At 37.6% G+C, this 24,150-nt stretch overlaps 2 protein-coding genes across 4 annotated transcripts in view; one reads left to right on the top strand and one right to left on the bottom strand.

Moving 5' to 3' along the window:
- The window catches only part of HEPACAM2 (HEPACAM family member 2), a 48,142-nt gene extending 42,729 nt beyond the window's left edge, over nt 1-5,413 (bottom strand). For both annotated transcript variants that reach the window (XM_030857264.2, XM_030857263.2), the window contains exon 1: nt 5,050-5,413. The gene's annotated coding sequence lies outside the window, so the exon portion shown is untranslated. The remainder of the gene's footprint in view (nt 1-5,049) is intronic.
- Nucleotides 5,414-5,562: 149 nt separating this feature from the next.
- VPS50 (VPS50 subunit of EARP/GARPII complex) overlaps nt 5,563-24,150 on the top strand; it is a 135,737-nt gene continuing 117,149 nt past the window's right edge. For both annotated transcript variants that reach the window (XM_030857259.2, XM_060304599.1), the window contains exons 1-2: nt 5,563-5,706; nt 13,341-13,409. In XM_030857259.2, the coding sequence (XP_030713119.1) occupies nt 5,674-5,706; nt 13,341-13,409 (102 nt within the window). In that variant the 5' untranslated portion in view covers nt 5,563-5,673. The remainder of the gene's footprint in view (nt 5,707-13,340; nt 13,410-24,150) is intronic.

The raw sequence follows: 24,150 nt of genomic DNA on the forward strand, positions 1-24,150 counted from the left end.
TTAGGTCAGCTTTTCATGTCATGGCACACAGTAAAAAACGACAACGCCTGTCTGGCACATCCTGAGAAAGTGTTGTCACAGAACCATGATAATGCGCCCTCTAGTGGCAGATAGTAGGAATAAAATCTTAGCTGCTGGAGTTATTTCTGAATTCAGGATGTTTACACAGGAAGCCGCACAATATAATGTTAAAATACACCTTCATTTGATAAAGGAGGCAAGAATATACAATGGATAAAAGACATCCTCTTCAATAAGTGGTGCTGGGAAAACTGGACAGCTACATGTAAAAGAATGAAATTACAACACTCCCTAACACCATACACAAAAATAAACTCAAAATGGATTAAAGACCTAAATGTAAGGCCAGACACTATAAAACTCTTAGAGGAAAACATAGGCAGAACATTCTGTGACATAAATCACAGCAAGATCCTTTTTGATCCACCCCCTAGAGAAATGGAAATAAAAACAAACAAATGGTACCTAATGCAATTTAAAAGCTTTTGCACATCAAAAGAAACCATAAACAAGACAAAAAGACAACCCTCAGAATGGTAGAAAATACTTGCAAATGAAGCAACTGACAAAGGATTAATCTCCAAAATTTACAAGCAGCTCATGCAGCTCAATATCAAAAAAACAAACAACTCAATCCAAAAATGGGCAGAAGACCTAAATAGACATTTCTCCAAAGAAGACATACAGATGGCCAACAAACACATGAAAGAATACTCAACATCATTAATCATTAGAGAAATGCAAATCAAAACTACAATGCGATATCATCTCACACCAGTCAGAATGGCCATCATCAAAAAATCTACAAACAATAAATGCTGGAGAGGGTGTGGAGAAAAGAGAACCCTCTTGCACTGTTTGTGGGAATGTAAATTGATACAGCCACTATGGAGAACAGTATGGAGGTTCCTTAAAAAACTAAAAATAGAACTACCATATGACCCAGCAATCCCACTATGGGGCATATACCCTGAGAAAACCATAATTCAAAAAGTGACATGTACCACAATGTTCACTGCAGCTCTATTTACAATAGCCAGGACATGGAAGCAACCTAAGTGTCTGTCAACAGATGAATGGATAAAGAAGATGTGGCACATATATACAATGGAATATTACTCAGCCATAAAAAGACATGAAATTGAGTTATTTGTAGTGAGATGGATGGACATAGAGTCTGTCATACACAGTGAAGTAAGTCAGAAAGAGAGAAACAAATACTGTATGCTAACACATATATATGGAATCTAAAAAAGAAAAAAAAAGTCATGAAGAACCTAGGGGCAGGACGGGACTAAAGACGTGAGCTACTAGAGAATGGACTTGAGGACATGGGGAGGGGGAAGGGTAAGCTGGGACAAAGTGAGAGAGTGGCATGGACATATATACACTACCAAACATAAAATAGATAGCTAGTGGGAAGCAGCTGCATAGCACAGGGAGATCAGCTCGGTGCTTTGTGACCACCTAGAGGGGTGGGATAGGGAGGGTGGGAGGGAGGGAGATGCAAGAGGGAAGAGATATGGGGATATAGGTATATGTATAGCTGATTCACTTTGTTATAAAGCAGAAACTAACACACCATTGTAAGCAATTATACTCCAATAAAGATGTTAAAAAATATATAACTTCAATTGCTTTCCATTTTTACATGATTATTAAAGATGGTTTAGTGTTTTATCATTATAAGAAATTTCCCACCATCAACATCTCACATCTCACCTGTAACCTACTGAGGGGCTCTGATTTACCATACAGTTCAGGAGCTTGTTTATTGATCTTATATTTGCATTTAAAGTGGAAAAACTGATTACATTAAGCAATCTATATCCATGGTGACTAAACTGCAAACAATGCCAGAAGCTACTGGGGGTAGTGTGTGTGTGTGTATGGGTTTGGGTGGGGGTGACTGCAAGGCTTTTTTGTCACTTCTCAACTCACACTGTAGTTTACTGTCAAGTTCGTTTAAATTTTAAGTAAGGCTTGTCTTGCTTTATAAAGCAAAGAGTCTTCCATATGCATTTCAAACATCCACATTCATTATTTATATGAGTGCTTTGGAATCGCAGGAAGAACTGGGAATGAGAGGTGGTGACATGCCAATGCCAAGGTCAACATAGGGCAGTGGGGAGTAAGAAGAACTGGGGAAAGAAAGCCCTGTCTTATATTCTAATTCGATAGGTCTTAGGAAAGATTAGAGTTTACAGGGGAGAGCTGGCTGCTAGACGAGGCCATCATAATTGCCTATTCCTGTGCTAGTGTTCGCTCCTACTACAGTGCTGCCTCCCAGAAGCCCTAATCTACTGATATGGCCCCTAAATGACTATACAGCAATGTTTTCCTTCCTGGGCCCTTCTCCAGGTCACTGCTTTACCTTTGGCAAGTGTCCTGTTTTCTACTACTGCTTGCTCAGGAAGTGTAGTTACATCATCCTGGGGAGGCCACATCTTTCTGCTGCTTTGATATTTATAGGATGACTAGAAATGTATCTGCCTAATCAAGCCAGGATCTCAGCTTTTATTTAAGCTTCCAGGGGCTCCTCCTATTTGGGCCATCAGAAATATGTCCTTATCTTACTTTACTGCTAACGCTACTGCCCCGAATCAGATCAACTTACTTAATTCTTAGCCTGGATGTTCCAATCTACAAAAATGGGGCTGGCACCCCTTTACCAAGGGACGGCTGTCCAACAGGTTCTCCTCAAGACTTACTGGCAGGCCATTCACACCCTCCACTAGTTTGCTCTGGCCTACCACTAATGACCCTCAGGCAACTGTGAAAGTTCTAAGTCTCATATATGTACGTTTTTTTGTTTGTTTGTTTGTTTTTGCGGTACGCGGGCCTCTCACTGTTGTAGCCTCTCCCTTGTGGAGCACAGGCTCCAGACGCGCAGGCTCAGTGGCCATGGCTCACGGGCCTAGCCGCTCCGCGGCATGTGGGGTCTTCCCGGACTGGGACACGAACTCGTGTCCCCTGCATTGGCAGGCGGACTCTCAACCACTGTGCCACCAGGGAAGCCCTCATATGTGTATTTTTGAAAAATGGAAATGAAATGACATACTTCACCTTTTAAAAAGTGCTCTTTAGGGCTCTAGGTTTTTGTTTTTATTTTTTAGTTTAGGGAGTTAAAAAGGTAGCATGGGTGGCTCAGTTATTTTCTATAGTGTTAGGGTATGCTGAATTAGAAAATATATTTTATTTAGGCAACAGCACTGATTTACTTTACATGCTTCCAATATTATAGTTACAGCCTTTGAACTTTTAGAGGCCTGGCTGTCCACTTCGTTTTAGTTAATAAGAAGTAAACTAAAGTGTAGAGTATTAGAGTTAAACAAAGTTGTAATGCTTTCTTGCCTCTTCAGGGTCAAGCAGATACAGAAAACACTTGCTTCCCCAGTTTGGCGGATAGGAAAAAGCCAAATACACAAAATGAAAAAAACTTTTTTTTTTTGGTCACCTGTAACTTTGTGTATTGAGGGGAAAAATTCTGGGTTTGGATCTGGGTTCTAGTCCTATGACCTCAGAACCTTAGATGGATTCATTTTCTCATTCTAAAGAGTAGATTTTAAATGCTAGAGCTGGTTGCCTATAAGAATCCTTGACCTTAAACAAAGAACTCCCGCAAAAATGATAACAATAACAACGGCATCCTCCTCAGGTGAATCTGAACAGTCAAGTTTGAGAACTACTGGACTTGGATCACCCCTAATATATGCTTTTCAACTAAACTGTAAACTCCTTAAAGGTCAAAACTGTATTTTATTAATCTGAAGTGCTTAGGATAGTGTTGACTAGTGCCCAATAATCAACAAATGTTTACTGAATTGGGTTTCATTTTATATGCTAATATGGTCAGCAGTTTCTGTCTCTTTCATATTTTCAGGAACTTCTAAATACTGAAGACTTTCACACAGTAAGAACTCTCTGGCAATTAAGATTAGAGCAGGTGAAGAATGAACTAAACTAAAGTTGCCCAAAAAGTACTGAAATTTCTTCATGGGGTTAGAAGTAACAGAGTCAGAAAACCATATAGGTAAGCGTATCATTTTAAAAGGAACTGTCAAGCACAATGACAGAACTATGAACAGCGTGGTTCTGTTGGAGCAGAAAACTGGGCAGAATTATGACTATAATACTTCATAATCGTAAGGTGCTTTACAATTTATAAATTGCATTCACTTACATGCTCTCACTTAACCTTACAAAACCCTAAGTCAAATATTACAACCTCATTTGTAAAAAATTCATAAGACAAGATGCTGAGAGGTCAAAAACTAGAATTTCAGAGCTGTCAATAACCTCTATATTAGTGTCCCCCATTTGCACACCACTTTATTATTTTTGCCATATCTGACTATCACCCACTACTGTTGTTTATCTAATATTTTTCATTAGTTTGGCACACTTTAACATTTCTTTAGTTGTCCTAAGAAATATCTTTGAAATCATGGGTCTGTGTTTTATTATTTCCTAATAAACATTAATTGAAATAAATGCAAAAAGAAAATCCTTGGTAGCCTTACTTAAAACATCTGGATAAACAGCCCTTCATTTTCTGCTTGCACATCTGCAGTAACCTTAGGCAAGTTACTTAATTTCTCCGTACCTCAGATTCCTCATCTTTAAAATGGGGATAATAGTACCAATTCCATATGATGCTTGTGTGGATAAATGAGATACCAAACGTAAAGCTATTAGCAGAGTTTTTGACAGGTAGTAAGCTCTCAATAAATGTTATCTACTGTTAATTGTTAGCTCTGGGTCACTTTTTTTTTTTTCTGGTATTCTCATAATTGGAAAGTTCTTTCTTAAATTAAGCCCCAAACCACTCCCCTGTTGCTTTCCCCAGTTTAGCTAAACTGCTAAAAGTTGAAAAGAGGACGTTAAAGTGACATGTGTACTTATTGTTATATTTTCCATCTTGACTTGCCTTAGATTACACAGGTGGTAAAATGATAGGTGGGGATTAAATCCTTTGGTTTTAGTTTTCTGCTCTGGATGCCAATACTGAGGAAGAACAGCCCTAACCTGGACAGCCGCCATTGGACAACGTGGACCACTCTTTTCCTCAGGCCAAGCCCTGCGCCACCTGGGGAGTGCCAAGTTCTCAGGTCACCTCTTGGAGCCTTCCCGTCCCTGGCGTTCCCGTCCTTTCGCGTGAGTCTGTCGTCCTCTCACTCCGCCCCTCAAGACCAGGTGGGGTTTCCTCCACCACACTCCTGGGGCGGGGGGGTCATGTCAGTCTGGTTTACATACTGTCTTCTCAGTGTTTGCTCCTGTTGCTCAATGTCTGGTCACCTATGAGTTAGGTTTTCGCCTCGCCGGAGCAGCTACCGAGATCAAGAACCGCTTTAAAGGCCTGCGACCGCCATGGTCTCTCAGAGCAACAAGATTTGTGGGGCTTAACCGAAGCGTCAGCTGCTTTTCTTGCCGGGAAATGTAGTACCTGGGCCGTCCTCTCGCCTCCACTGCAGGTGCCGACGGCAGCCGGGGGACTACAATTCCCAGAACGCTCTGGGAAAGGAAGGGAAACCCAGCTCGGCAGCTCCACGTGACCACTCACTATGGCTTCCCTGTGTTGGGACCGGCTGTCTGGTAGTTCTGTGTGATTTGTTAGTTCTCTGCGGCAAGGTGCCCCTTCACGAATTCGACATGCAAAGAATCAAATCTCTTATGACCCGGCAGGTAAGTCGCAGAGGCTGAAGCAAAGGTCTCCTTCATCTCTCCTGGAAGAGGAGCCGAGATGTTCTGTCCCTGGGCCGCAGGCAGGCAGATAACCAAATTATAGGTTGTGGCAGGTGTCAGGGGCACCATAAAGCTCGAGCACACCCTGGAAAACTCACCTAAGCCGCCAGGTTTGGAGCCCTGCTCATGTGGATCCCGGTGACCCAGAAACATTCCTTTAGATGAGGTCAATGAGGAAGTCGGAGGCTACATTTGTTCGTCCTTTTCTGCCTTTTGCCAGCTGTCCGGTGATAGCCCTAACTACCCTGCAGGGTTCCCTTTATTCAAGCTGCCCATCGTCTGTGAGGATGGCCTGGGTAGGGAAGTGAGGTCTGTGCAATAAAGATGACTAGAAAGAGTGAAAAAAGCAGATAATTTGAAGACAGAATTGATAGCTTTATGACTTTGGGCAAGTCCCTAAATCTAGTAGCTTTAAGTTTCCGGATGTGAAAATGAGAATAATAATTATTTTTGTTCATCCTGTCTCACAGTTCTGTTATCGGAGTCATCAGTAAGTTAGTGTATGTGAAATGATACTTAAAAAAAAATCATTGTCATGGCAAAATAATGGTCTTTTATTTTTTGCCAGAATGCTAATTCATGAATAAAAACTTTGGCTGTTTTCTGTCTCATCTCATACATGTTAGGGACTTCCTAATAATGTGTCAGCTTCCTTCAAATCAGAAGTGGCAGAAACTTACTTTTATGTACTTATTGATTACGCTTTGGTTTTAGATACCTTTATTTATTTCAACTCTAATATTTTACTAGAATTGGCCATTCTTTATTATTTTTATATGAGAGTAGGGTAATTTAGATTAAAGTTTTAAATCAGTGTGATTTTGGGAACTTTGGAGAATGTGGAGGATGATCATTTAGTGAAAGGTTCATTTGTGAATTTTTTTGTTGATTAAAAAAAGACTACAAATGCCAAATTAAATTCTTATTTGATAGTTTAGAATTTGAGAGATAGCTGAATAGATTACAAATTGTAGATCTCTGGTGAAGAATACACGAATCCTATGTGTTTATTTTACTTCTGTCAAATTATATTGTTAATGTCATGAAAATAAAATTTAGAAGTTCTGTGAATAATAAGAGATTTAATTAAGTGTGTAATAACAGTTGGCAGTTCCTCACATTTGTTGAGTCCTGGTCTTATGCTTCGTAACACTTCTTTTTTTAGGATAGGTTTGAGTCCTGCTCCATCCTGTAGTAGCTGTGTGACCTTGAGCAACTTACCTAACTTTTTTGAGCATCTGTTTTCACATCTTTAAAATAGGAATGATAACATGTATCACATGGGGCTTTCCTAGTGGTGATGTGTATATGATATGATTAAGGTAAAGAGATAAAGGAGTTACCACAGTTCCTGTGCCTTATCAAAGAAGTGCATGATCATAGAGATCATCTCAGTGACTGAATTGATGGTTGGAAAGCGGGAAAACTGGAAGCCAGCAGTAATTCAAACAATAGTTGATTTCAGGCTGACTTTGGTATCCGTTTGATTTTTTTAAAAAATAATTTTATTTATTTTTGGCTGCATTGGGTCTTCATTGCTGCGCACGGGCTTTCTCTAGTTGCAGCGAGCAGGGGCTACTCTTTGTTGCAGTGCGTGGGCTTCTCATTGCAGTGGCTTCTCTTGTTTCAGAGCATGGGCTCTAGGTGCGCGGGCTTCAATAGTTGTGGCACGTGGGCTCAATAGTTGTGGCTCGCGGGCTCAATAGTTGTGGCTCGCGGGCTCTGGAGTGCAGGCTCAGTAGTTGTGGCGCACGGGCTTAGTTGCTCTGCGGCATGTGGGATCTTCCTGGACCAGGGTTTGAACCCTTGTCCCCTGCATTTGCAGGTGGATTCTTAACCACTGCACTATCAGGGAAGTCCTGCATTTGATTTTTAAAACAATATACAGCTTTGTACATTATGCCACCAATACCCCTAAACTGCCTCTGGGATGCTGAATTTGGACTTTTGTGCCTCAGCTAAGTTTGGTGCTCTCTCCTGTTGCTTGCTGGCAGTTCAGCACAGTTGATATCGTCATCATTGTATAGCAACTTTGATTAGTTTGTTTTCTTTTTTTAAAAAATAATTTTTTTAATTTTATTTTTGGCTGCATTGGGTCTTTGTTACTGTGCACGGGCTTTCTCTAGTTGCGGTGAGCAGGGGCTACTCTTCGTTGTGGTGTGTGGGCTTCTCATTGTGGTGGCTTCTCTTGTTGCGGAGCACGGGCTCTAGGTGCATGGGTTTCAGTAGTTGCAGCACGTGGGCTCAGTAGTTGTTACTCGCGGGCTGTAGAGTGCAGTCTCAGTAGTTGTGGCTCACGGGCTTAGTTGCTCCATGGCATGTGGGATCTTCCCAGACCAGGGCTTGAACCTGTGTCGCCTGCATTGGCAGGCGGATTCTCAACCACTGGGAAGTCCTGGTTGGTTTGTTTTCTAACCCTATTTTGTAATAGTGAGTAGGAGAGAAAAATACAGAAGTCCAGATACCAGTGATAATAAGTTTATGTCTCTTAAATGTAGTGAAATTGTTCTGAAAATGAACTCTTCAGCCTCAATCAGTTGTTTATTGGATTGAGCAGTAAAATCTGTGGTTAGTTGGGATGAAAAAAAAAAAACTAGACTAAAGAGCACATACCAAAAGCTGGAACTACACTGTGTAAAAGGTGAGGTAAAATTCAGAGTTTCACACGTATTTTAAAAGTCATCCTAATTATATTTGTTTATGGCTTGACTTCCACGTGTTTAATCATTATTAATACACATTTCATGAATCTGCGAGGTAGGAAAGTAGGGTGCTGCCTAGAGTTACATTGGGGATTTTATTTGTACTGTTTGTTGTTAGGTTAAATGTAGTAGTATTACAAATAAATATACATAAAGATGTTTCTTTTTTGTGAGGCTAAAGAATATGCTGATAATATATTGTTGTTGATGTGGAGAGATGTGAAATTAAGGTCTATGAAACTTAAAGTTTTTGGCATTTCAGCTTTCCAAGGATCTTGGTTTGGAGGAGAGTGTAGAGCAGGCTTTGTTAGCGCTCTTTATTTAGATGAGCTCTTTTGTTCTGCTTTCTCCATTATGCTGGGCTCTGTTGTTTCAGTTCATTCAACAAATGATTATTTAACACTATGTGCCAGGTACCATTCTAAGTTTGGGGGATGTAGCAGTTAACAAAACCAAGTGCTAAGGCAGATGTGGTGATACATGCTTTGGAGGAATAGAGGATAGGGAATCCTGGGAGTTATTGGCAATTTGGGGTCATTTATAATTTTAGATAGGGTGGCCATGGAAGGCCTCACTGAGAAGGTGACATTTGAGTAAAAACCTGAAGGAGGTGAGGGAGTAAACTCTGAGGATGTCTGGGAAGGAGCATTCTGGGTGGAAGGAAAAGCAGATGCGGAAGCCTTGAGGCAGGAGCATGTTTGAGGAGCAGCAAAGGGCGGTGTGGGTGGAGTGAAGTGAGTGAGGAGAGAAGTAGTAGGAGATGAGGTCAGAGAGCTGAGGGCAGGAAGCCTGATCACATAGACCCTCATCCTCATCTCATCTCCTCTACTTTTCTCCTCACCCATAGCAAGGCCAGGGAGACCAATAAGGATGCTAATGCAGTAATCCAAGTGAGATACGGTATGGACCTCACTCAGGGTGCTAAGTGGTCGACGTGTTGAGAAGAGGTCAGATTGTGGATGTATCGTAAATGTGGAGTTGACAGGATTTCTTTCTTTTTTTTTTTTTTGCTGTACGCGGGCCTCTCACTGTTGTGGCCTCTCCCGTTGCGGAGCACAGGCTCCGGACGCGCAGGCTCAGCGGCCATGGCTCACGGGCCTAGCCGCTCCGCGGCATGTGGGATCTTCCCAGACCGGGGCACGAACCCGTGTCCCCTGCATTGGCAGGCGGACTCTCAACCACTGCGCCACCAGGGAAGCCCGACAGGATTTCTTAATAGATTGGATCTGGGCTGTGAGAGAAAGAGAAGCTTCAAGGTTGACTCCAAATGGTTTGGCCCCAGCAATTGGAAGAATGGAATTGCCATTTAGTGAGGTGGGTAAGACTGAGAGAGGAACAGATTGAAGGAAGGGAGAAAGTTTTAAGACTTGTTCATTTCAAAGCCTCTTGGATATTTGGAGAAAGAAAATAGGCAGTTGGCTAAAGGCCTGAATTTCTGAGGAGACATTCAGGGTATAGATAAAAATTTAGGAGTTATGAGAATAAAGAGGGTATACAAATTGACTAAGATCACCAATGGAGTGATTGTAGAAATAAAACGAGTCCACAGTTGGAGCTTTTGAGGATTCAGTGTTTCAAGGTCGGGAGAAGAGGTGGATCTAGGAAGGCGGATTGAGAAGGAGCAGCCAGTGAAGTGAGCAGTCTGCTGCAACCCGAAGAGCACCTGCCCTGTAGCAGATGCTCAATAAATATTTGTTGGATAGAGAACATCCAAATCGAGTGGGTCCTGGAAGCCACGTAAAGAATTTACAAGACGAGGGAGTGATCAGCTGTGTTAAATGCTACAGATGGGCCGTGGAAGGTGAGAATAAGAATGAGCCTTTGGACTGAGCAGCGTTAAGGTCGACGGTGACCTGACAACAGCGCTTCTGTGGAGTGGTCAGGGGGAAAGCCTGATTAGGGTGGGTTTGAGAGAAACTGAGGGCTGCATATAAACACTCTGTTGAGTTTTGCTGAAACTTTTTCTGAAAAGAAAAGGAATCACAAATCATCTCACAGGCTCCTTTTGATCATTGGGATGTAAGTTGCTGGTCTCATAAATGGAAATTGAGTATTCATAGGGACAAAACAGAAGTAGTCTGAAGTGTATTCTGATTTGGGCAAAGAAATAAAGTTGCAAAGACAGGTATTATTTATGATGGATTTTATATAAATTTAAACTGGGGAAATTATGAAAACAAAAATCAAATACAAAAGAAAATCAAATAATGGTTAATGATTATAGTGAAAGTTTTAATTAATAAAGGCAGAGTACTGTACTTATAACCATGACTTCCTGCTTTAAAGAGGCGAAGATAAAATAAAAATGCTGACTTCATATTTGTTAGTAGAAATCTATAAAATTCCTAATCAAAGGGTTGAGGATCTGTAATCCTAAAATACAGGTGAGTCATATTGTGCTTTGAGACATTTACTTAATTCTTTATTTCTGTTTTGATAAGATAAAAAAAGCATTTCTCTGTGACATTCAGAATAATGGTCAACACTTGAAGAGTGCTTACCATGTACAAGACACCATTTTTGGCCTCTCATATATGTTATCTCCTTTATCCCTTATAACAGCCCGTGAGTTACTGTCACCGTCATTAGACTATGATGACAGGCAGGTTGTCTGCAGAAGACATTCTGTGAATCCCCTGCTTCCTAACATGTACATAGGGTTTCCAATTTTTATTACTTTTATTTTGTACATTTGGTGTGAAGTTGTCATGTATTAGTAGCAAATTATCATGTGTGGTAACTAATTTGGAGGCAAGGCCTTTTTCTAGATATTGGTATATACCACTTGTTTACTTGTTTTAGGCATTGTTTTCTTTACTGAGTAACTCTGGGGAAAGAGAAAATTACACCTGATATATTCCTTCAAGAATTTATTAGAGTGGTTAAACAAATCTATACATTTTAAAATGTTTGTTTAAATGTCATGGCAATTATTTTTTTAAAAGGTATTTCAGGGGTGGTCGTGATTTTGAATCAAATTATGAAGTTTTACTCTCATGTATGTGTATATGTTTGAATGTATATAAGTGTGTGTATATGATGTATAGAGAAGTTTATTTCATAACCCAACCTTGCCTTCTTTACCACTTTTGGTGCTATGCCCTTGTGATGACTCTTGGTGAGTAATTGAGACAACGAAGAACAAACACACAAGAGTAGTTTTGTACTTTTATTTTCTCACTCATTGTAAGACTTTTAGCCTCAGTATGCTTTTCTTATTCCTGCAGACTTCCCTAGAAACTTCATTTTAAAGTCAGTTGCATATTCCCATGGGAACGATGGTCTAATTAGAGATTGGAGCCTAAGACTCCAAATAATTTACTAATTTCTTTGGTGCTTACTCTGTTCCTGGAACTGTGCTAGCTCCTGGGCTATAAAGGCCAGTAGAGGACTTGGTCTTTCCCTTCTCTTGGGTCTGAGAGATATATATTTGATATTTAAAACTTCACTACTTTGGCAGAGGTGTTGGGAAATGTCTAGTGGGGTTTCTAAAACATTGGAGATTATAGTAGTCATCCAGGTTGCTTGTTAAAATGCAACTCCTGGTCCTAATCTAGAAATACCTATTTATTAGCTCTGTGGTGGGACCTAGAAGTTTTATGTGGAAGTTTTATGTTTAAAAACTTCCCTGGGTAATGTTGATGGAGATGATCCATGAGCATTACTGAGAAATTATGTTTCTTTGAAACGTAAGATTTAGGAAAACTTCATAGAGGAGTTCTGAAAGTGGAGTATTGGTTTGGTTTCTTTAGAGGGTGGTGTGTGTGTGTGTGTGTGTGTGTGTGTTTGTGTGTGTGTGTGAGTGAGTGAGAGAGAGAGAGAGAGTATGAGAGAGAGAGAGAGAAAGAGAGACAAAGAAGGGCGGTATTCTGGGGATAATGGAAGATTGGGGATGAGGTTAGAGCACCTTGTCATAAAAAATTGTAGCTATGACTGGTGGTATTTTATAATAGGGAAGAGAAAATACACACCTCTATAATTTAAAAATGAGCAAGTTCTACTCTAAGACCCAAATAATCAACCTAAACATAACATGTATTTTGGTTACCAAGGACACCAAAAAGCCAATATAGAGTATCTAAAGGACAGAAACTTGACAGTAGAGTAAATCTCTCTTCAAGTTCATGTACCAGCTAATTTTGCTTATAGACTAATATTACAGGGAATTTAGGTGTCTGCTTTGAATAGACTATGTTAAAAAGAGGCTTTTAAAGAAAATTTAAATGGCTGACTTCTTTCTGTCTTGATAACTTTCCCTGGTACAAATGAGACTTTCAGAATCCCTCATTTGATGTGAATATAGAAAGTACCAGGTACTTTCTATAAAGAGCTAAAGCAGTGAGATGTGAGATTTAAGTCTCAATTATGTAGTATAAATTGGGTGCATTGCTGAGAAATGATAAAATCTAGGGATTACTTATGTATTAACTAAGCAATTATCATTATTTAAAAATCTTTGGTTAGCTCAGTCAGTTGGTATATTATATCTGTGGGTCATAATGCTTGGACCTTTTTACCACATGCATTTGGTCATGATTAATAGATAAGTGCTTTTATAGAATGCTTTTTGTCACCCAAGTTTCTTTTTGTTGTTTTTGAATCATGGTTAAGTTAGACTTCAACCATTAGGTATAAAGGTGCCATATAGTAATTTTATTTTAAATTTCCGAAAGTAAATCTTTACTTGATTTAATAATAGTATAGTACTATATGTGTTGTGACAATTGTTTTTAGAAACATATGTTCTATCTATTTTAAGGCAGGAAAATTTCTGTTTTTAAAATGGTGATTTCTATTTCAATAAGTATATTCTATCATGTTACAGTTCTGCAGCACAATTAAAATTCCTTTTATGTTATTATTTTTTTTAAGGGTCTGAAAAGTCCCCCAGAGAGCCTCAGTGATGTTGGTGCCATTGAGAGTCTCCGGGTCCCTGGAAAGGTATTGATCTACATGAGTGAGCGCGACTTTTCACTTCCTTAAGAAAATATTGTTGCCTTTGGATAATTGATTCACAGAAGATTTTCCTTCCCACAGGCAGATGGTTGTTATGATGAGCTAGGTAAAGTTTTATAATGCTGTAGGCTTGGGGCTTGTTTTTGCTTTCATTACTCATTGGGATGCAGTATGATTCATTATAGTGAAGCAGAAAATGCGAAACTGATAAATTTAGAGTTTATTATTGTATCAAATTCTTTGCCTGAAAGCAGTTATATATCTATAAATGAAACTTATTGATTCATCTGCTGTAATTTGGATAAATAAAATGAAATGGCTTACTTTTTATGCTGTAACACTGAGCCAAAAATCATAGTAAATTATGTTTTTGTTATGGAGCAGAGCTTTTTCTTTTTCTTTTATAAATTTATTTATTTACTTTTGGCTGCATTGGGTCTTTGTTGCTGCATGCAGGTTTTCTCTAGTTGCAGCAAGTGGGGGCTCCTCTTTGTTGCGGTGCACCGGCTTCTCATTAAGGTGGCTTCTCTTGTTGCAGAGCATGGGCTCTAGGTGTGTGGGTTTCAGTAGTTGTGGCACGGGCTCAGTAGTTGTGGCTCGCGGGGTCTAGAGCGCAGGCTCAGTAGTTGTGGCTCACGGGCTTAGTTGCTCCGTGGCGTGTGGGATCTTCTTGGACCAGGGCTCAAACCCGTGTCCCCTGCATTGGCAGGTGGCTTCTTAACCACTGTGCCACCAGGGAAGTCCCTGGAGCAGAGATTTTTGAGTAAGTAGCTAAAGCACAGCTTATGCTAAATTGTAGATATTTTGGATTTTAATCCCCTGATACTCATGTGAACTTCGCAGTCTACAAATTTAATAGGTGTCATTTGAAAGCTAGCTGGCTTCCCCTCAGGAGAAATATTAGCCATTGTTAAATAAATAAATCCCTGCTGTCTCACTCTCCGGGGCCTCGCCACTCACAGTTGCCTCCATGTATAGCAGCTGTATCGCAGATCAAAGCCTGTTTTGAATGTCTGCTCTTGTGGTTTTCAATTTGAGGATCATATTTGGAACTACTGTTTGTTTCCTGTGTCTGGCAACTTAATACACAGGGCTTGTTTCTCTAGATCAGCAATCCTACGGCCTCTTATCACACCTCAGTGTCAGCTGCTTAGGAGGATGATTTCCCACCTCTTTGAGGTGCCTTGCCCCCTAAAGTGAATTTTGTATTTACTGCTTAGCTTTTACATTAGGTCAGATACAAATATGATAAAATTCTAACCAACGCTTTTGCATGAAATGGCTCAGAAGCTATAAAGAGACATTTTGAATAGTTTTATATAATTTTAGAAAAGACTGTTGGATGTGATAAAATTGGGAGAGATAACCATAAATCCTAATTGACAGATAATTCTCTGTATTTCTTTGACTTAAAGAAATGATTATCAGGCATTATGAACATGCCTTGAAGTGGATTGCATTAGATGTTTCAGAACCAGAGTAAAATTGATGTGAGCCTCTTTAAAAAATACATGAATGTATTGCATAGGAACTTTCTGTTGTCTTTAAACCATGAGTCCGTGATGTTTTCCCAGTAGCGGTAGGTAGAGAATTTATAATGATTTCATTACATAGTCTTCTTACTGACTCCGCACCCTCTCCCCATCAGTGATCAGCGGTGTATACTCTTTATTTAAAAAAAAAAGATTTTTTAGTTTTTAAGTTTTTAAAAAATTTTATTTTATATTGGAGTATAGTTGATTAATGCACAGGGAATTCTACTCAATATTCTGTAATAACGTAAATGGGAAGAGAATTTGAAAAAGAATAGATACGTGTATATGTATAGCAGTGTATACTTTTAAGATGATGGGCTCTGGCTAGAGAGGCCAGTCTGGAATCACAAGGTCAGCAAGTGTAAATGGTTCAGGTGATGATTAAGCCTAGGGCAGTGGGCTGATTGACACTAAGAAGCTAATTGAGTTAAACTGTAAAACAGCTAATGGTAAAATTAGCATCAATGCCCTCAGCTTAAATTTAGCCTTATACTAAGAAAGCCTTTTGAGTTTTTTGTGTCTATTCTCTCTGTGCTCTCTCTAGAAACATTTCAAGTACTGCAGGGTGAGCTACTCTGGGTGGTTTTGAGAAATTGAATTGCTGGGTCTGGAGAGTGGCAAAGCTCCAGTCAGTAGATTAAGTTTGATGTGGTTGAAGTTCACAGTCAGTACTGAAACTAAGAATTAAGAAGGCTCACGTTCAGAAATTCCTTACACAGCATAGCTTAGTATAACTTGGATGCTGAAACATAATGCTGTGTTTCACAATTTAGATGTTACTTTATAGTTAGGTCATACATATAAATTTAATTTTCTCTAAAAATTCTGTAACTGTTTATGGTGACAGGTGTTAACTAGACCTATTGTGGTGATGATTTTGCAATATATGCAAATATCAAATGATTATTTTGTACACCTGAAACTAATATATTGTTGTACCTCAATTATACCTCAATTTAAAAAAAGCATTATTTTAGCTTGGATTCCCCTGATATTCCAGTGGGAAAAGTAAAAAAACAAACAAAAAATCAATTTACACTGTTTAAGTGTTCAATGTAAATACTTGTATAGAGAAGCTTTTAAACATTAATTTATTTAATAGCTCTATCTCTCAAGTATAGGTAGAACATTTAAAAAAACGCATCTTTCGTCTTCAGGAATGGACCCATTTCTTTTTCCTGTTCTTGTCATCATATTTTTCTAAGTTTTAACAAGGAATTGAGATTTCATTGGGGTTTTCAAGTAAGAAAGTTTAGCTTGGGTGTTACATTAAAAGGTTCTTGTATAAAGGATAAGTAGGAGGGAAATATTAAGATGGAGCATATGAAATGGCTGTTTTAGATTAGAAATGGTCTAATATTGGCAGATTTCGTATGGTTCGACTCATTAGGAAAAGGAGGGTAGTTAAGGAGAACTGAAGAAGGGAGTCAGGTGAGCTTGATAATCCAGAAAGTACTATTGATTTTTTTTTTCTTGAGAACTATATAAATTCTGAGTGGGAAGAAACCTTAGAAATCATCTGGTACAATTTCTGCATTTTAGAGATAAGATGACACTATATCCCATTTTAAGAGGAGATGTGAGTCAAATAATAATCCATATATTGGAAAATTGGAATTTTGGTGGAGAAAATAGTACAGAAAGTAAAAAAAAAAAGGATTCTTTTCAGAATTTGCTATAGGAAAGGAAACTTGAGCAGATTAAAAAAATCTTAGCTTAAATAGTTCAGAGCCAAGGTTAATGGTGCCCAAACTTTGCTGCACATTAGAATCACCGGTACCCAGGCCGTACCCCAGTCCAATTAAATCACGGCGTGGGGGGTGGAGCCAGGCGTCGGTAGTGTTTAAATATCCCCAGCTGATTCCGGTGTGGAGCCATGTTTGGGAACCATCGGCCAAGCGGAGGACGCGATGAGGAGAAAGAACAGGAATACAGGAGCCCTTCTAGATAAAATTTTGTAAGTTTTATTGACAATTTTTGTGGGAAAAAGTAGAATGAAGAGTTAGTGATGACCTAAAATTTCATTCCTGGTAAATGGATTCTGTTGTTTTCAAATTAATGGGCTTTTCATGCAGAGGTAAGGATATAAGAAATTAATCTATATTGTATTTACTGACTAAACTTGTTATCCATTTAAGGAAATCTATATTGTTTGAATTATGTGAAAGATTTTTAGATAATTTAATTGGTTACAGAATTATGAAGAATTAAGACCAACATTTGTTATATAATAATTGTAATAGCCACATGGTTGGTAGTTATAGAACTTATTGGGACTGTGTTTGAGAGGATTTATTGAATCCCATTAAAAAATAAAAATATCAGAACCTTATAAGTCTATATCTTAAGTAAAACTTAAGTAAACATCTTAAGTAAACTTCCCACAGTGCTTCTATAATGTTTACATATCGTAAACCTGAAAAAAAGTACTAATATGAATATTGTTTATGAATTTTTACGGAAATACTGCCTTCTGATATTATTCTTTAAAGATAAGGGGTTTTTTTGGTTGGTTGTTTTGTTTTTTAAGGCCTTGACTTTATTGACTTGTAAATACAAATAGGATTCAGCTATGTTTACTCTTGCGTGATTGGCTTAACTATGCCTTTGATTTTCTTCATCGAAGAAAAATATAGGGTGAGGAGACAAAAGAAATAGCTGTTGCAGTCAAAACCTGAAAATATATTTGTCTAAATATAAGTATTTTTGTTTGTATACTTAATTCCATAAATATTTATTGAGTACCTACCTACTCTGTAGCATTTCTATTATATAATATTCTGGGAGTTTGGTCAGAGTGTTTTCTAGCTTTTAAATACTTCTGTGAAGTAAGATAAATGGATTTGACCGGCTTCTTAGAATCGGGGAAAAGAATCCTAAAACCACATTAATTACAGAGCTTTATTTTCAGAACTTTACCAAAACATGAGCAAAGTGCTGGAATAAGAGCCAAGAGAGCTAGGTTCAAGTATTGACTTAAACATTCAGCTTATTAAAGGGAAGTCATTTTAATAGCTTTGTGCCCCAGCGTGCTCATCTGTGAAAACATGTGAAAACTAGACGATATATATATTTTTGCGGTACGTGGGCCTGTCACTGTTGTGGCCTCTCCCGTTGCGGAGCACGGGCTCCGGACGCGCAGGCTCAGCGGCCACGGCTCACGGGCCCAGCCGCTCCGCGGCACGTGGGATCCTCCCGGACCAGGGCACGAACCCGTGTTCCCTGCATCGGCAGGCGGACTCTCAGCCACTGCGCCACCAGGGAAGCCCAAACTAGATGATATTTAAGAGCCGTTTTAGCTCTGATATTTTATACTATCTTTATTGTAATATTTGTAGGAGAGAGAAGACAAAAATACAGTCAAAAGAATAAACTGATGAGTCTATTGCTATCTGATTTAGACAGGATTAGTGTTGAAATTTATGACTAGGAGACTTTTTTAGCTTTAGTGATTGGGATAAATCACTAAATTTCAATTTAGGATTATGTTTCATTTAAGACAGGTGTCTTCTGCAGGTGGTACCAAGAGGGACTCTAACCATGGATCTGAAGAATCATTTAGACTTTTTCTTAGGCATTCATGGCTAAAAATATTTAACTGTGTTCTTTTTAACCATTAATGAAATTATGCTTCTCTTGGCTTCAGATGCTTTGATATTCTTAACCCTTCTTTCGTAGCAAATCATAAAAGATCATTTACGCAGTGCATTTGGCAATCATTTATTGAGCCAGGCTGTTACTAAGTTTTGAAGATGCAAAGAGGTACAAGACTCTATTCCTACCTGAACCTGAGTAGAAGAGACAAGCAAAAATAGATAATTGCAGAGGAGTATAGTAGAGATCTATACTAAGGTATGCACAGTGGTAGCACAGCTAGGAGAGGATTAGGGGTAGGTAGACGTGAGTGCGGGGTCTTCCAGAGTTGGTGATTAATTTGTTTTAGAAAGATAACTAGGGTACAGAGATATTTGAGTGGCAATCCTAGACCAGGATACTAATTAAGAAGATAAAGAGTATGAGGTTTAGGAAATGGAGAAGGGTTAAATTTGAGAGACATTTTAAAAGTAGGATTTAGGACTGAGAATTTTATTGGATGTAGAAGGTGTAGGAATTGGAAAGACTGGGGTCATTAAACACTGGGATTGAAGGTGCTGTGATGTCTTTTCTCAAAATAGTATTTCTTTTAAGGAGAGGTCTGATGAGGTGTTTGAAAACTAAAAAACCAGAAAACCGTAAATTAAGACTTATACACTGGACTTTTCTGTCTGTGCTTCAGCTTATGTGTCTTTTCTTCAGCTTTAGCTAGACAGGCATGTGGCAAATAGCTTGATATTTTTCATTGAAGTTGAGAAATTTTTAAAGATAGCTTTTAAAAAAAATTATATATTTGATGTCTCCAAAGCTATTATCTTTAATGTTTTCTTTTTCATAGAAATAAATTTAGGAAAATACTTGTTAAAATAGCATAACTATTGAATAAGAGAAGTAAATAAAAATATTTGGCAGAGTATCAAATATGAAAGTTTTGCTTTCCAGTTTTGTGATTTTTAGTATGTGATAGTAATTCAGTACATTTCCATGAATAAAATCAGTTTTCCTTCAAGATCTGTTTCTTTAAAAACAAATATGTGTATATTTGGAATGTTGTTATTTTGAAGAAAGGATTAAAATATATTTTATCACTTAAGTATAAAGCTGGATTAAAATAATGCCACTTGAATAACCTTTTATAAAAATCTTCTGTAAATCATTTTGCTGAAACCTCCTTTTAAATTGTAACCCTAGTAATATTCCACTAGATGGCACTGAGAGCCTGAAGAAAAGCAGGGTTGGCTTGAAAAGTTCTGTTTTATTTAAAACACACACACAAACTGATGAAACGGTTGCTTTGATGGATTATTATTGTTCTAGTGGGATTTTAAGGAAATGTGCCATTTCCCCACATAATCAGACATCTGCCAGTTCATTATAAACATACATGGTATATGTATAGTTTTAGGGTGTTTGTGATCTTGAATCCTATTTCATTTGGAAACAGAAAACCTGTTTTTGTTCAGTGATTTATGATCTTTATCATACTGATTGCATATTGAAAACTTCATGTCTTTGTTCTTTAAGCTCTGTGTAGTTTTTGATAGATAAACATATTTTGCTCTCAATTAGAGCTCTAATGTGATGTTAACTTTGGTAAGACTATGGTTTCTGTTTTTAGAATAGCTATTTTTGTTGACTGATGAAAAATGCAAACAGAAAAATAAAGCTTTTGTCTTGGCAAACCCAAATTCATGCTTTACAAGAGCAAACTTTCTTCCTTTATTCCCTTCCTTTCTCCCTCCCAACACAATGAATTCTGCATTTATTCCGGTATATAATGTGAACTATGGTCTAATAAGCTAAGTACAGAGATGGAAGTTGGTTTGCATTTTTTTTATTCTACTATGCATTTTCTTCGGGGTTTTGAAACCTGACCTGTGAAATGAAGATTTTTGCATTCATCTTTTGTTCGAATAAAAACTTACTACTGCAGATGATAAGTTTCCAGGCTGTTCTGTGGGTTTACAAATGAAATTCCTTTTCAAAGAGAATATTGAATTGAATAATATTAAGGAGAACTGTTAAGCCGTCACAACTAACTTTTTACATTTATAAGAGTGAATAGGATTGAAAGTCTGAGTTTGGATTGATGTTTTTAATTAGTGTGGTATTTTGGGTAATTTGAAAGTAGTCATTAAATATCAAATTTGCAGTCTTTCTTTTCCCTCCTAAACATGAATGCATTCCCTTAAGAGGCGAACTCTTAGGTGGGAAATAGCTTTGTAAAATTATAGCCTGGTTTCTTTAGAAACCATAAATATATTGGAAATGTTTTATAACACCTTACAGTTGAGGGCTCTAATTGTTTTATAGAGTTGAATCCCCAGTTCTCATATAACCTTTTGTTGTTACGTTGAGAGGAAAAATAGCTTGGCTAAAGTCAAAGATGTTGGCTTAAATGTTTATTATGATTGTTTTTCTTTATTTTTCATAAAGTTACATTTACGATATGCATTTTTATATGTATGTTCACGTAGCTTTATCTTGGAGATGATCAAAATAGAAGAATAGGATAGGTAGTATGTGTTATATGCAACCTTATAGTGTATTGTGACTGCTGGAAAAGACAGCTTCTAAAGTATTGAATGACTTCTTCGTTATCTGACAGTTTTCCTAAAATATTCCTGCTTGGTTTACTATGTTAAGAAAATATTTAATGTTTATGCTTACTTTTTGGTTACAGTATCTGGCACAGTGATATGTGTTAAGATATTTTTAGTAAAGGAAAAATATGGTTTTAGTATATATAAAAGTGTGTTGAATTTTAAAAACATCTCTCCCCCATGACGTTTTTCTGCCCTGCGGGAAGCCATCCTCTATTCCTTAATCTGTTGTATGCTTTCCCACTCCACTGTTTTTACTTTTGCTTTGCTTTATATTTTGTAACCTTATTCCCCCAATTTCTAATATTTGAAATTTTACCTTTTCTCATATTCTCTAAATGCCACCTCTTCCATCAGATGTGAACTCACTATCCTTTGATGCCCTTCATTTTGTTTGTATTTCCTTTATGTTCTGCCCTGCATCGTCATTGTTTATTCGTCTAACCCACTCCTATTACTTCAGCAGCTATTTGTGGGAAGATTTGTATTTTACTCATCTTTGTTTCTGTACGACCTAGTACAGAGAATTTTTACATAGTGGGAATTTTAAAAGAAATTGTTAAATTAAAATATATGACTTGACCGGGAAAGATAATACTAGAGGTTTGACAATAGGCAGGTTATTTCCTGATGATAGTATGGGAGAGAGGTTTGATTTGTTCTTTTTTGACATTTGTACTTTTGTTTTTATCTCCTTTACAATTAAACTCATTACTTTAACTGTAGTTTTTCTCCAGCTTTAATTCTGGGGTGATGTTCATGTACTCTTTAGGTGTAGTTGATTACCTACCATCAGCAGGCAAGTTGTGGCACATTTGATGGTCTGTAGTTGTTGACATATTATTTTTGGATTTTCAAAGTTTGTAGAGCATTTATAGCACTATTATTAATTATAATATGTATTTATTAGTTACTATGTGTCATAAACTTTACTATAACAATTCTTTAAAAAATTTTATTAATATCAGTCCGTAAGACTGAAATATTTTATTACCAAACATCGTTAAAGCATCTAATCTTCTTGGTAACTTTTAAAAGCATTACATATTTTAATATGGTGTAAGGAGTTTCATTTGTTATTCTATTCCCTTGATTGTGCCTTTAAAATTTTTTTGTAGGATATCTTTTGTTCATTTTGTTTATGTAAAATTTTGCCTCATACATTTATATTGGCTTGCAAAACTGGTTCTCTTTTACATGAAGAATTATGTATTTTTGTACATCTCCAACCCTAGAAAACCAGTTTATATAATGGCAAAATTATGGAGTAATTGTTTTAAGAATATGCTATCTAGCTGTTTTTGTTTATTCTAATTTACATGCATAAAATATCCCTAAAATCATTTTACATTTATTGTTATTTCTAGTTAGAAGAAAGAAGCCTTTCCTTAAGAGTTTGTGGAAAATTTTGACTATCAAAACAAGAACATGTTGTCTCTTCCTTTCCTTTTGTTCATATATTCCTTTTTTTATACAGTTCACTGTGTAAATTAATTTTAGTTTGATTCATGATTTTTATCTACATTGTGCCTTGGCACTTTGGAACATAATGATGGAGAATAAGGAGAAACCTCAGTTCTCAAGAAGTGTGTAATCTGATCGAGCTGTCAGCACTAACAGCTATGAAACGTTTAGAGAATGATTGGGTAGCAGCAGAGTCTTACAGACAGCCAGTGCAGTGGGATTAACAGGAACACGGTGATTGGGATTCTAGGCAGAATGGAGTTTGTCTGAGTTCAGATGTATGTTTTCACACAGGAGCACTAAGTTGTCTGAAAGGAGAGAGTATTTTATAGGGATATGGTGTTGGGCATTTGTTTTTGTTTTTGAATTCTGCTTTGTGTGCTATGTTTCTTTTTCTGCCTTTCTTGGTTTTATCTCTCTCCTCAGTCCAGGTTACTTAGAGTGTCAAGTGTTACATGTCACTTATTTGAAATTATGTGAGTTTGTCTGCTCTCTGTGATATAATTGCTTAGTTCTCTAGGAAGGAATGGCGTTTGACCTTTTTATATGCATATACAGATTGTACTCTTTTTTACAGATTCATCACACTTGTGAAACGTGCACTTGTGAAATATTTATAAATGAAATCATGCTTTCCCTTTGACATTTTTAATAACTTTGGATATTTGTTTCACTGTCGTTTTGAGTGTGTGTGTATGTATGTATGTCCTTTACAGGTGAAAAAAAACTAGGCATGAAGAGACTAAGTAAGTTGTCCAAGGTTAATAACAGAGTTGCAGCTAAAACCCAAGTGTCTTTACCTTTAGAACAATCAATTAGGTTGTACAGGGAGAACAGCATGTAGTTACATGCCATTGGCATTTACACATTTGAGATGAAAGTGCTCATTCATTGCAGTCTATTTGAATTCCTGGCTTGTTTCATATCTGATGGTTTTCATTCTTAGCAATTTTTGTAATCTTCAATTTTTTTGTGAATAGTACCAAGTACATTTATTTGCTGGTGGTGCTATGGAATTACTAGGGGGAGGCAACATTGCTATATCCTCACTTGGGCTTTATTCCTTCCCTCAGCTTGCAGCATCTGAAGCTGGTATTTCAAATGCCTATGACCCTTTAGGGAGAGAGATTGCCAGGAATTTCTCATCTCTTTTTCTATTTCATGTCTCACTGTCGATTCAGATTTCCACTGGATGCAGGGAGGTTGCCTGTGGATAGGCGAACTAGTTGGGAACCCTTCCACAAATGGTGTGGGTTTAACCCATGGCTCTTAAACCTCTTCAGTGCCATTGTCCAAGGTGCTACACAGATTAGTGGGTTGTAGATAAATCCCCACCGAAATACAGCTCCACTGTTAGGATGCTGGATTTCTTAGTGTACTCATAGTATCTAATTGCATGCTAAATCAGTGATGGCTGTCTTTAAACTTTTTTTTTTTTTTTTGCTTAGTGTATTCTTATAAGTTGAGTTTTGGTACCAAAGACGCATTTTCTTTTTCATGCACTTTTAATTCTGCAGGTTTAGTTTTTAT

The sequence above is a fragment of the Globicephala melas genome, chromosome 9 (assembly GCF_963455315.2).
Source record: "Globicephala melas chromosome 9, mGloMel1.2, whole genome shotgun sequence".
Taxonomy (NCBI): Eukaryota; Metazoa; Chordata; class Mammalia; order Artiodactyla; family Delphinidae; genus Globicephala; species Globicephala melas.